Genomic DNA, 14,606 nt, shown 5'->3' on the forward strand with positions numbered 1-14,606 from the left:
ACACACACACACACACACACCTTGTTACCTCCCCTCTGTACCCTTACTGCAGACTGCTAGCAATTCATTCATAACTTCTAGTGGACATACAGTCATAACAATTCTGCAGCATCTATTCTTATTACATGGTGGATGCATTTAGCTATTAAAACAGGAATGTTAGGACTGGTGAAAGGTCCTCTTTAAAAGTGGTGTGCTGGAAGCGCTTCAGAAAGAGCCCTGCCGGTTAAGTTGCCGAGTACTCGGAACCTACCGTCCTAAACGTTTCATGGGCCTTTGATAGATGTCCTCACTAACTCATGACCATGGCATGGAAACCTCAACCATTTATGATTGTGTCCAGAACGGGGAGTGACTCCAGCCACTCACAAAGGGTACGTTCAAATGTTTTGGTCCAAGGTGTGGGAATGCCGCGTGGCCTGTGTACCTACGTTGTACACACCAACACCCAAAATATGTGCAACAGTTTCACAAGACTGGTGAAAAAAAATGCCCCTCTCTTTGTTTCCCACACCAATTGATTTATCATTTTGCTTGCAAGCAGACTTTGAGTGTTAGGGCACGAATACACTCACTTTTCTATCGTAACTTTTGTTGCGGACCGCAACCAGTTGACTTGAATACATTTTTCTGTGGCCTGAATGAAGCCAGCAACGTGGAAAAATCTTGCCATTCAAGGCCGTCTGAATGTACATTTCAGCCACACAGTAAGCTGCATTGGTAGGCAGTGGACTGCTAAATACAACCATTTTTCGCAGCAGAGAGTTAGACAGGTGATTAGCATAATTAGCAGCGAGTAGGCTATACATATGGTAATGTTAAATGTGTAAATGCCAGCTGCGGTGTAAAATTTATGTCAGGGGTCGACAGGGTTGTGCGAAAGTATTGTGTTACCGCTGCAGGTCAAAGCCTCCTTTGCCTACACCCTTTTCTCTTGGTGGTGAATGCAACTGCAGAATAGAAAAGCAGGAACGTAGCCGATAAGGCCGGGGAGCAGAGCGGTAAGCAACAGGGGAAGTTTTTCTTCTCGCCAGCTATAAAATGCCTAGTGCGCAGCGCGTTTCAAGCGCCAGCTGAAGGGCTGCGGTTTCTAATGTTACACGTATGGCTTGTGCGTGTATGAAGCCCTTTCTGCGGAGCTAGATGTAGCCAGTCCTAAGTGACAGGGTGAGTGTAATAGTCACTTGTCAGGGCCACGGCTCTGTAGGCGTCTGGTTGATTTGGAACCGGAGCCAAGAAAAGTCCCTATGTGGTTTTTGTGTGCAGTTTAGCATACTGACTCCCCCTGGCCCCACCAGACTCCGTGACCGCAGCATTCTTGGGAAATGAAAATGTACCTGTGTGGCTAATTTCACATAAACCTCACTTTATTTTCTATACAGGACCCGCATTGTAAGGCCAGGGACGTCGCATTTCCTTTGTTATACCCCTGTTAGGTTCTTCCCTTTCTTTTTTTGCCAGCAGTGGTGGTGTTGACAGAATCTACTTCACACCACACTGACCTTGTGATGAAACTTCCTCACGGCCGCAGGGGGTCCTTATGAATCAAACCCTAATCCAGCTAATCCTGATCGCAACAAAAATCATGAAAGTGGCCCCCAGCGCTGTGTGTTTCTCGGCACAGATGCAGCGAAGGAACAGGGCTGGGTATAAATCAGTGCAGTGGGATGCTGGGGAGCCTGTGTGAAGCGGGGGGATTCCTTTGTGTTTTGCCCCATGCGGCCTCAAGTGGAAAGCCAATGAAAGGAGAGCTGGAAGCATAATGAGAAGTGCTCCGAGCCATGAAGTGATGTCAGCCTTCCACAAGTCAAGACAAGAGAAGCAGTCCTTTAGAGAAAAAAGGGACCGCAATTTGGGCCTAGATTTGTTTTGGTCATTTTTATTTTTTTTTGGTCTTTGGTCCTATGCTCCTTTTACTATTCTATGTCCTGTATGAATTGTCTGACATGTTTGTTTGCATGTGGCAGAGTGCCGTAAAAGGTGGGCTAAATCTTCTGCATGTGTTAGGTGGCTAAGCGGAGTTGAAAGTGAGCTCCTTGTCTTCAGCGCTGTCTGTTCAGATTTCTGAATGAGCCATTTACGTATCCAGTGAAAAATAGGCTGCATGACAGGTCCAATGTTGTGTTTGGAACTGGTGGGCATGTAAGAAATATGGAGACCGGGAGGGCCGTGACAGGCAGCAGTTTCATGCTGGGGGAGCGCTGACCTGACCTGATTGTCTCTGACAGTGAGAGCAGTTCTGCTTCGCTGCAAGGATTTTCCATAGTAAACCTTTTAGGTAACAACAGATGGCATCGCAAGCAGCTGGTTAGAGCGCTCAGAAGAATGGAGAGGCCTGTTTTTGCTCTTAAAGTATTTTTGGATTCTTTTTTTTTTCTCGCTTATTTATTATCTTGCGTATTTATTATTGCTTGGCACGCTTTTAACAGTCTGGCTGCTGTTTGTCCACTTTTTTTTTATTTAGGTATTGCTAATGAAACGATGTTTTTGTGTGTAACGTTATCGCATGTTCCCTGACTTCTACTTTTAACGGAATCTGTTCTCTGTAAAATACAGTCAGTCCAATCTGCAGGCAGCGTGGTATAGAGCAGGAGGAGCTGAGCAGATTGAGATACAGTTTTATAGGAAAAGATTCAGTAGAATGAGTTTAAATCTCTGTTAAGTTCAGTGGGTGGTCCAGCCTTCCCCATACGAGCATGTATACAGAGACAGCGGTCACTCCTCAATTAGAACTACCCACTAGACTCCTAGGCATAGAAAGAGCAGGGATTTAGAGGGGTTGTCTGGCCCCAACATTATTTATTATTATTATTATTATTATTATTATTATTATTATTATTATTATATATTTTATTTTTTTTTGTGTGTGAAATGCTTGTTTTTATTTTTTATTTGTGCATTGGACAACCCCTTTAAGTGAATAAAGTACAAATAATACTGAATATTTTCTTCTAAAACTATATATCAATCTTTCTGCTCCATTGCATGCTGTCTGTCATGGCGACACTCCATGCCCACGTCCATACTGCTATCTGTGGTGGACATGAGCGCTGCATCACTCACCTAGAGCTTCTGCCTGAGACTGAGGGCTCATTCACACGGCTGTATGAACGGATCCGCACTTGTTCCGCAATTTTGCGGAAGGTCTGCGGATCCATTCATTTCTATGGGCTCTCAAAAAATGCGAACAGCACACTGTGTGCTGTCCGCATCCGTTATTCCGTACCGCGGCTCCGCAGAAAAGATAGAACATGTCCTATTCTTGTCCGCAATCACAGACAAGAATAGGCATTTTCTATTATGGTTGCGGCCCGCAAATTGCGTAAAGCACATGGCCGGTATCAGTGTTTTGCGGATCCGCACAGCACTACGGCAGTCTAAATGGGCCCTAAGAGCCAGACTCCTGTGTCTCCTGTTGCAAGCTGCAACCTGGCTGCTTTGTCTTTGTGTGTGTGTATTCGTGTCTATTCTTTGAACCTCTCCCTGCATCACTGCAAGGATTAATTCCCCTTTTTGCTCTATCCCAGCAGTTTGACTAATGAGCTCATTAGCCCTCCTATATATGCTGGGTTGTTTGTTCTACCGTTTGCCTGAGCAATAGATTACGTTTGGTTCCACTTGCTTGCTAGGCCCTGTAAAAGAGCCCTGCCTGTGTACTGACTTATGCCTGTTTCCTGGATCCTGACTTGACTAATGCCTTGACCTCTACCTGCTTTCTGACTGTGTATTGCCTGATCACTCTGTGCTTGGCATTGGTGTGTCTGACCACAGTGTGTCAGCAGCCAACCATACTGGGACTATTCCAAGAGGTCCTGGTGGGTCCCCTGCAGCAAAGTCCAGGTCCCTTTATAGGAGTTAGAGGGTGAATACCAGAGAGCTGCCAGGATAACGCCCACAGTCAAACCAGTTGGTTGGCACAGTGGATCCACACTTAACGACCAGAACACTGCCTGTAGCTGAGACACCATTTTCAGTGTCAGAACATTCCTTTAAGTTAGGTTTGGCTGATACATAGTACATGTAGTGCATATACTTAAATTACATTTTTGCTTTAAATGTTGTGATGACTTTTATTTAATTGAATTGTTCCTATATTTTACATTTGCTCTATTTGGCATGGTTTTATTTGCATCTATAAAAAGCACCCAGTAGCATATTTTATATAGGGGTCCGGTAGCTAGTGTGCCTACAAATTTTGCCTAACTTAATGGGTTGTTTTGTAGTGTGTGAAAATTCAGATGACGTGGTGTAAGCAATAACAATCGGATAGTTACGTTGCAATTCTGCTTGCTAGTTTGGTGCGAACAGTAGAACTGAATAATCAGTATAAAAGTATGGTAACGGGGAGTGGGGAGGTCAATGGAGAAGGAAAGGAAGATGGATTGGGAGGGGAAATGGCTTATTTCTTGCTGACGTGTATGGAACCCGTGAGAAAAAAATATATAGCATGCTCTATTGACTTCTCTGTTATGCCATAGAGTGGCATATGTTGTGCCCATGGCATGATTCATGTGCTGGGACGTGTGCATGGGTACTTAGTAGATGAATTTGAATTGGACAAATTGCCTTGGTAGATGGAAAGGGAAGAAAAACACAACTGTTCAAGGACTGCAATCATGAGTGTTCCCAGTACCACTCTTCTCTGGTTATGAATGGTGTCGTGTCACCCTTCTATAGCACCAAGTTTCTGGGTTGCATGGCCTGGTATATAATGTGGGCAGGGTGTTGGTTTTTATACTCGGGAGCCAGCGGCCTGTGTGCTTCTGCAGCCATTCTTGCTTTCTCCTTCTTTTCATGCATTGACAGCGTGTCTTTTGCTGCTGTTTTGACAGGTAGTCTAGATGATGGGCTGAATTATTAGCGTAATGAGTAAAGGGAAGACTTTTGTTGTAACAGGTGTGCCTTAAAGCCTTCAGCAGCTTGTCACACACCCTGCCATCAGTTTAATAGAGCTGTGCGGTCCATGTGGGAAGGACAGGAGGGATTCTGTACCATGGAGCATCACTTGTGTATGATACAGCAAGATACATGGATTTGTATCACATACGGTACTCGGAAATGTAAGACTGAATGTCCGGATCTGTCCAGGTGTGCCCATTTGAGACCACTTTAGTAGTTTTTTTTTAGACCTCATCAGTGCAGAATATTTACTAATCCTATAGACGGTGTAAACCTAGACAGGCTGTCCTAGACCTGCACAGGGGCTCAGGCTGGATGATAAATTTGGTGCCTGGAGGATACAGATTTTGCACCACACTTGTGGCGCAATTTTGGTGACCAATATATTGGGACACACCCCTTTCTTACTAAGCCACGCCTCTTGTCAAACAAGATGAGGGGGAAAAAGTGCGTCTATATTGTACCAATTTGCACCGACAGATTCTAGGCATAGAAACATTGTGGTTTTACCATTTAGCAACTTGCCATTCCTTATGTCATAAGGCAAACGGCCGTTTTCCTGCCAGAAATGATCTGTCTTTGTTTGCAACACCTTCATGAACATGGTAGGGATCAGTTCCCTGGGTGATCTACAGAAATCCAAAAAGGTACGCAAACAAATCTTGAATTTGTGCTTTAGATAAAAATCATCAGTGATCTGATCGCGTTATTTCAGCAGCGCTGACTGCTTTCATTTAAGAGAGAGCTCCACCAGTCTGGCTGACCCTCCGTCAAAATCTATTGGAGTAATGGACAAAAAAACTCTCTCTTAAAGGGGTTTTTCAGGCTTGTGATATGATGATCTCTCCTCAGAATAGGTCATCAATATCCGATCCGTGGGGGCCTGACGCCCCACACCCTCCCAACAAGCAGCTGTTCTCTGCAGCATCAGCACTAGCTGTCGAATGGAGTAGGGAGCACAGCGCCGTTCAAAGTGTAGTGGCCATACTGGGATATTGCAGCTTATTCCCCAGTGAAGTGAATGGAATCCAAGCTGCAATAACGCAGCATGGCCACTACACTTTGAATGGAGCTGCAGCACCAGAAGCTGATCGGTGGAGGTCGGGGGTGTCAGACCGCCACTGATTTAGATAGGTCTTCAGTATCGGGAGTCTGGAAAAACCCTTTAAGCACCATCGCAAGTGTAGACCTCTCTTTTTGGACCTGTTGAAGTAGTTTTTCTGATCGCATGAGGAGAATTATTGGAAAATTTGCTTGAAGTGTGATAACTAATATTGGCATACAGAAGGGACTAAAGGTGTTCTATAAATGTCAGACGAATTCAACAGAATTGGCGAGATCAGCTCACTCTTTCCCAAATCAAAGGTGGTGGGGGAGACTGGGCATGCTCAATTTCGGAAGATAAGCTGCATCCTGCTCGCCTGAGCCAAACATTAGTATTTTTGGGGCAGACGGGATTAATAGCTCATTTGATGACCTGTACGGCCATCTTATGGCTTGGTTTCTATGTTCTGCTGCCCACAAACAAAAAATGTGTGGCTAACTGAAGCCATAAAAATAAACCGTTAAATAACACAAAATGATCTACAGAAAAACAGCAGTGTGAATACAGTCCAAGATGTGTAACTTGTTCTCCGTTATTTTTCACTGCCCTCTACCAAGCTGCCTAAAAGGGTTTTAACAGTGCCAGGGTTTTTTCTTTCTGTGTATGGACATGTATACATAAAAGCCATTGATCGTGGCGTGTACTATAGAACCAGACTGTTTATACAAGTGCGAGAAATTGTCCAAAAAATGTTCAGTCTGCTCGGTGGAGAGAGCCTTCTTAAAGTGATTTAGCTTCTCCATATGGAAGTCTTAGATTCAGGAGGGGGGAAACGACTGGAAGAAAAATTAAGGCTATTTGTAATGTAATTATTACTCTTTTATGGTTTATTGTAGTCGTCAACAAATCTCCTCTGTACATCAGAGCGCAGGAGAAAGTACCCTGCAGCTGTTTAAGTACTTCATCCCTGGCAAAGGTTTCTGAGAGTGGTAGTTCAGTAGCTGCACGACGGCTTCATGTTCTCTGGCATTGGATTAGTTTTGGAGTCTTGCTTTGTCTTCTGAATGATCTGTAAATGTATTTTTCTTGCAGTTGGTGGAAGAGTAAGTCGCGAATTAAATTATACTCGGCAAAAGATAGGAGAGGAAGCCATGTTTAATCCACAGCTCATGATCCAGACTCCGCTAGAGGATGGTGCTAATGTCCTAACAACAGAAGCTCTGAGGCAACATCTCCACTCCGCACTTGAGGCCACCAAGGTGCAAGTCTACATGTACGACAGGTAAATGCCACATCTGTAAAAATCTCCCTGTCACTGCCTAGTTCTTCTGACCATTGCATGTTTATTATAAATTTTGGATTTAGATGCTGTATATGCCTTAGGCCTCCTGCACACCACCGTAGGTGTCCCGTTGCCGTATTGCGAACCGCATTTGCGGATCCGCAATACACGTGCACTGTTCCGTGTGCATTCCACATCACGGATGCGGACCTATTCACTTCAATGGGTCCACAAATCCGGAGATGCGAAATGGTGCAGAACGGAACCCTACTGAAGCACTACGGAGTGCTTCCGCGGGGTTCCGTTCCGTACTTCCGTTCCGCAAAAAGATAGAACATGTCCTAACCTTTTGCGGAACGGCCGGATGGCGGACCCATTAAAGTGAATGGGTCCGCGATCCGCTGCAGCTGCCCCACAGATGGTGTTCGTGCATCGCGGCCCGCAATTTGTGCAGGAGGCCTTCGCATGTAGAATATGGAACCTGTAGCATCCGTATTTGAATTTGTGTTTAGCATTAAAAATGGATGTGTATTTTTGTAACATTATTGATTATAACTTTATAGGTCATCAGTATTAAAATCTCGGAAAACCCCTTTAATTCAAGGCACTTACTAATGTATTGTTGTTGTCCATATTGCTTCCTTTGCTGGCTTGATTCACTTTTCCATCAAATTATACACTGCTTGTTTCCATGGTTATGACCACCCTGTAATCCGGCAACGGTGGCCGTGCTTGCACACTATAGGAAAAACCTTTTTATGACCGTAAAACAGTAAAAGATATTTCAAATATGGCGCGTATTTTTACGACCACATAAAAAAAATCCCATATTAATCCAGATAGGTCACAGAGGCGAAACACGCTCATACAAAATTGGCCTCACTCATAAAACCTTATTGGTAAGGATTGAAAAACACATGACAAGATTCTAAAGTGTCCTCTTTTCTTATCCAATAGGCCATGGAAACTAGAAGAGCTATGTTTTAAATCAGGAGAACTTATAACTGAAGCTGGGTATATGAGCCAGGTAAGTGTCTAAAATGGGTTACATTGTTCTGCTGCTAATGACTGGGAAACGTTCTGGCATCTCTGTTCACCTTCCTTGCACTCATTCTGTTTTCTAGCAAGAGTACTCTTACTAAAAAAAAAAAATCGAAGTTAAGTCTGGCCCAGTGAATTCTGCTAGCCTTTAATGACTAAGCTCACCTAAACTTGGAGATCATACTGCACAGTGTGAACAACAAAGTATTGGTTAAGGCCCCCATACCCATTCAATAGCTGTTGGCTGTACAATCGTTTGGCTCACACAATGCTTCTCTCCTCCGACAAATGATGTTGGGAGCTCCACATACACGTTAGTGTCAGGCGAACCCACCGAGAACGGCAGATTCGGCCAACAATAGACTAATGTGTATGGGGGCCTTACAGGGGTTATCTGGGAAAATATACTGATGACCTGTACTCAGGATAGGTCATCAATATCAAGACACCTGCCGATCGGCTGTTAGAAGAGGCCAGCGCTCCATGAACTCTTCCTAGAGGATGTGACATCACCGTACATCGGTCACATGACCTAGTTGCAGCTCAGCCCCATTCTAGTCGGTGGGTCTGAGCCGCAATACCATGCACTACCACTATACATTACGGCGCTGTGCTTGGAAAACTGCTGGGAGCCAGCTGATTGGCAGGGGTGCCAGGACTTAGACCCCACCCGATATGATAATGATGAATTATTTTTGAGCATAGATCATCATTACTTTTTCCAGGATAACCCCATTAAGTCTACATAAGTGACAACTGCTAAGTGATACCCTAAGTGTATGGCACAACCCTAGTATCACCTAAAAAAAAAAAAAGAGGATCCCCCCCCCTCTTGTTTACTCAGAATTAACTAAAAGTCTACTTTAATATGAGATTTCTAAATGAGAAAATCCCAATGTGTGCTCAAAAGGATGATGGTGGCCTATAATTCTTTACTCAGAATTGATTCTTTATTTAAGTGCCCATAAAGCTATTTCTATCCATGTAGAAGTCCATTCTGGGAGGATTCATCCATTCTGTAACGTCCACAACGGTGTATTGGGGATATATTTTGCATGAAGCGTAGGGTTATTAACCGAAAACCTCTTTGTTTAATTTCCTAGATCATAGAATCACTTTACCCTTGTTTAATTATCACACCATTGGACTGCTTTTGGGAAGGAGCAAAACTTCATTCTGGAAGGGCATATCTACCGTAAGCAATACCTTTTTTATTCTGTACCCTGGCCCGGCTCAAATGGTCCTCTTAAAAGGTCGATGTGATGTTTCTAGGGTGTAGATCTTTTGGGCCTGCAGTTTTATTGCTCCCTCCTTGGAAACATTGTGTAGCATGTGCTCGGGAATGTGCTTGTAAAGCTGGAACTATTCAGAGCAATAAGCAACTAGGCCTTTCTTTATGTCGTTTGTTTAATGAAACAAAAAACTCCATTTTAATTCCCATCTACGCTTTTTTTTTTTTTTTTTTTATACAATTGAGCCACTTTTATATTTTATAGTCTGCAGGCAACAAAGAGTTAAATGTTTTGTGCATTTGGCATATGTTGGCATTTTTGAGTAATTATGCAAGAGTTCGTGTCTGAGTAATTGTTCGTGTCCTGGTTTGCTTGTCTCCGAAAATAAGCAATTTGCAATGGCCATCCTCTAACCTACAATGTGCAGCTCTGGATGTAGGGCTCGAAGCATTTTCACTTTTCTAGTTGGGAGACTTGAAATAATGACTTAAGCCTGGATGGGCAAATACAGTTTGGCATAGACAACAAAATGAGGCGGCCAGAAGGCCTTTGTAATCTGCCCGGCTGAAGCTTGAAAAGTGCCAGGAGCAGTAGCCACTGGAGTGGGAGGCCTGGCCAAGTCATCAGGCTTGCTTAGAAGATCTCTTCTGTTCCTGCCTGCTTGGTGTTTTTACTACTTTCTCGCTGATATAAATTTGTCATCATTAGTTATATGCTTTGCCTCCCACTCTGCCTTTTTCATTTTCATTCTTTCCGATCCGCTACACTGCAGCACAGATTGTATGTTGTCATTTTTGGCTCACACCAGTTTCTCTCCAGAGGTAAACCCACTCTACAATGGACAAACTTTGACCCCATGGGTCTGCTGGAAGAGATGAGAGAGAAGTTCCAAGTAGACATCTGGGAGGAAATGCTAAAAAAGGCTGAAGTTGGTCACGCGTATATGGACCGCCCCTGCCTCGACCCATTAGATTCGGATTGTCCGCCTACAGCACCTAATAAAAATTCAACCAAAGTGAGTTCATACATGGGATTATGTTCTTCAAGCTGGTCTTACAAAAGAAATTCTCTCATTGTTGGCAATGGTGTACACATCGCTGTTACTCTTTTTTTTTTTTTTTGTATGCCATAAAACATCTGTGATAGTTGGCTATTCACATGAGTCCATTTCAAACGTATTGTCCATCTATATTACATGCATGTCTCACGGTCTGACGGGTTTAATGAACTGACCCAAACTCACAGCATCATAGGGATATATGATGCTGTGAGTTCAGGTCAGGCCGTAAATAGCCTCTAATACAGAAGACAGTACAGAGAAGGAAGATACAATTGTAATAAAATGAATACAAATTCTAAAGCTATTGTTTGTAAAACAACAATTTCCATCAGATTTTGGGGTTTTAAAGACCTGAATTACCTTTGGTCTCGTATTTTACTTTCAGCCTCTGGATATTGCTCTTGTGATGAATGGAGGATGCTATGGTCTTTCAAGAAAGTACATGCACTGGCAAGAGGAACTGATCATTGGTGGAACAGTGAAAAATGTTAGCGGAAAGCTGGCCAGGTAAGTGTTTACGTGTAATACCACACATTCATCTTTTATTATGGCATATCCCCATCAAAAAAGGGACTACTGAGAGTTTGACTTGGTAGTCACTTTTTTCATGGGGAGATCTAATCGCATGCTTCTTGTTTTCTACTTCAAGGGGTTCACCAGTTTATCCATTTTTCATATACCCTGTCAGGGAATTTTGACTTCATGATCCTTCTCTTGCTGTATATGGTCTGTCCTATCCTGCATTGCCCATCTTGATTTGGATGGGCAATGTGTAAGGCTACTTTCACACTAGCGTTTTTTTTTTTTTTGCGGATCCGTCGTGGATCTGCAAAAAACGCTTCCGTTACAAAAATACAACCGCATGCATCCGTCATGAACTGATCCGGTTGTATTATGTTTTCTGTAGCCGAGACAGATCTGTCATGATCACCATTGAAAGTCAATGGGGGACGGATCCATTTTCTATTGTGTCAGGACGGATCCGTCTTGCTCCGCACCACATCGTTATTCTGTCCGCGATCGGGGCGCAGCCGAACGGAATGCATTCCTATGACTGATCTCAATAGCGGAATTGAAAATGTGAAAGTAGCCTAATACTTAATCTCCCACGCGGTGAAGCTGCAGGAAAATGGAACACTTAAAGGGGTTTTGCAGTGCTGTCTTCAGGATAGGTCATCAGTATAGGATCAGCGATGGTCAGACTCTGTTCTGAGGATAGGTCATCAATCCCTTTTTAAAGGCCTGTAAAGGGGCCCTGTGATCAGCCGGCAAATGAGCAAACTCTTGTTTTCCAGTGTACAGCAGTTTTTGTGCGGCCATTTCTCAGCATATTTGCTGGGTAGCAGCCGGATCTCTGCTGAACTCCGGTACAGTCTGGCAATGCCGGATCCAGAGAGCTTCGGCAGGTTGTCCTCTGCCAGAACAGCCTGCTGGACTTCTTGCTGCATATGTGAAACTAGCCTTAGGGCATAAAAGGATGCTTAGGCTACTTTCACACTTGCGTTGTTCTTTTCCGGCATAGAGTTCCGTCACAGGGGCTCTATACCGGAAAAATCCTGATCAGGATTATCCCAATGCATTCTGAATGGAGAGTAATCCGTTCAGTTTGCATCAGGATGTCTTCAGTTCAGTCGTTTTGACTGATCAGGCAAAAGAGAAAACCGTAGCATGCTACGGTTTTATCTCCGGCTAAAAAAACTGAAGACTTGCCTGAATGCCTGATCAGGCATTTTTTCCCATACGAATGTATTAGTGCCGGATCCGGCATTCAGAATGCCGGATCCGTCCTTCCGGTATGCGCATGCGCAGACTGAAAAAAAGGTGAAAAAATAAATGCCGGATCCGTTTTTGCCGGATGACACCGGAAAGACGGATCCGGCATTTCAATGCATTTTTTCGACTGATCAGGCATTTTTAAGACTGATCAGGATCCTGATCAGTCTTACTAATGCCATCAGTTAGCATACATTTTGCCTGATCCGGCAGGCAGTTCCGGCGACGGAACTGCTTGCCGGATCTCTCTGCCGCAAGTGTGAAAGTAGCCTTACTACCCCACAGATTATAGATGATTCCTGGAGGTCTCATTTTATTATTAAGAGGTGCTTCATACAAATGGGGATTGTTCAAAGTACATAAACTCTTTACAGCTCAATGTTCTTAATATACAGTAGACATGATAACTGAACCTCCTTTCCAGTGAGTCTCATTTTAATCATGGATACATCCATGTTGGTGCATGAAATTTAAATGTTAAACCCCAATAACATGCCTTCGTTGTTTTTTGCACTTTTGAATATTTTCACGCTTTGTGGTCCTTTGCTTATTCCTGATCACCGGCATGTGTTAAAGGGTCCTTAGTTTATCTTTTCTGTTGGAAATTGTATTTTTTGTGGCAAGCAATGCAAATGTTGATGGCTATCACTAGAGAACAAACCAGAAGTTCTACACAGTCGCAGACTGCTGAGATTTGTCCAGCCCGGTCCTTCATTTATGTACTCCTGGTATACAGACCTACTTATGTGTGGATGGCATAGACTGGATATGACTGTAAAAGGAGTTATCCAGGAAAAGATATTTATGACTTATCCTCGGGTCGTCAGTATCAGATCTGTGGGGATGAAACACATTCAGAGGCCTTGAGCGCCGCAGCCTCTTCCTAGGCCAGTGACATCACCGTACATCGGTCACGTGGCCTAGTTTCAGCTCAATCCTATTCAAGTACAATGGGGCTGAGCTGCAATACCAAGCACTGCCACTATATGATGTACGGCGCTGTGCTTAGAAAGCTGCTGGGAGCCTACGTTGCACACCAGAGCTCTGGTGAGGCTCTCTGAAACGGCTGATCCCCCGTGGATACCGGGACTTGGACCCCCGCTGATGTTATAATGATGACCTATCCCACATGGATATCCCTTTAATTGTTCTGGAAAATGATGATCAGAAAATGTCCTTTTGTTTCTCAGGGGAAAGTGCATTGTATCATGCTTTGCTAGAATTGCTTGTCCTGGAAATATTATCATGCTTAGACCATGTTCTCTGCAGTGGAATTGTATGAGGAAAATCCACCGCATTTACAGCAGCAGCAAAATGGATGAGTCAAAAACTGCTGCGCAAACTGGCTTGTGTGTGGGTTGTCATTCTATGCTGGAAGTTTTACCTGCGGTCTTCTACCTTTGCACTGAGGACATGCTGTGATTTCTCCAGCAATACTGATACAAAACCCATTGCGGCAGCGGATTTCAACCAGATTTGCTATGCAGAACAGCCCCCCAAATGTTTCGTTCAAAAAGCGGCATTTTCTGCATTAAAGTACATATATATATCGGCTCCTGCTGCTGTGTTTGGAAAGATTTTTTTGCACCATTTGTGACTATAACCATTGACGGCCAAGTGAATGTGTAAGACGTCTTTGATTGTATAGTAAAAGGGGAAAGACATGCACACGTCTGCTTAAATAATCAACATTTGTGTACTTCCTAGATCCCTGCGGAGTGTCAAGAGTTTAGTCTGGGGGAGCTCTCAAGTCAAGCCAAATTTTTAGTGATTGCAGACAGGGTTTCTACACATGGCACTGCAACGAGAAAAGTTGTTTTCTGCTATGTGATATTGACCTTTTGGCTTTTGCTTAACAAAGGGAAAACTTAACGACTCGAGGCTCCATCGCGTATAATTTTATATTTCTGTAAAGTGCACGCACTTTAGAAAAAGGAATGCAACAGTTTCTACAAAATGTACTGGATTTGCTCATAAAATATTTCCATGCATTTCTGTGTTTCAGTGCCCAAGCGTTACAGACTATGTTTCAGTTAATGACTCCTAAGCAGATGTATGAGCACTTCAAGGGCTATAATGATGTTTCTAAGATCAATTGGAATGAAGAGAAAGCAGCAGCCATTCTGGAGGCCTGGCAGCGGGTTTATGTTCAGGTATGATTGACTGTATTGTGTATGAAGAGATCGCCACCTATAGCAACATTTACAGTAAACCTAATGGTAATGCTTTTTTAGTTGAAATTATTCACCCTAAAGGCAAATGTATGGTGGCATT

The 14,606-nt window shown here is 43.6% G+C and overlaps 1 protein-coding gene across 3 annotated transcripts in view; it reads left to right on the top strand.

The window, feature by feature from the left end:
* Positions 1 to 14,606, top strand: part of PTCH1 (patched 1) — a 95,344-nt gene that overhangs the window by 40,407 nt on the left and 40,331 nt on the right. For all 3 annotated transcript variants that reach the window (XM_040416991.1, XM_040416989.1, XM_040416990.1), the window contains exons 3-8: positions 7,037 to 7,226; positions 8,184 to 8,253; positions 9,371 to 9,462; positions 10,319 to 10,514; positions 10,945 to 11,066; positions 14,338 to 14,485. In XM_040416991.1, the coding sequence (XP_040272925.1) occupies positions 7,037 to 7,226; positions 8,184 to 8,253; positions 9,371 to 9,462; positions 10,319 to 10,514; positions 10,945 to 11,066; positions 14,338 to 14,485 (818 nt within the window). The remainder of the gene's footprint in view (positions 1 to 7,036; positions 7,227 to 8,183; positions 8,254 to 9,370; positions 9,463 to 10,318; positions 10,515 to 10,944; positions 11,067 to 14,337; positions 14,486 to 14,606) is intronic.

This window comes from Bufo bufo, chromosome 2 (genome assembly GCF_905171765.1).
Source record: "Bufo bufo chromosome 2, aBufBuf1.1, whole genome shotgun sequence".
Taxonomy (NCBI): Eukaryota; Metazoa; Chordata; class Amphibia; order Anura; family Bufonidae; genus Bufo; species Bufo bufo.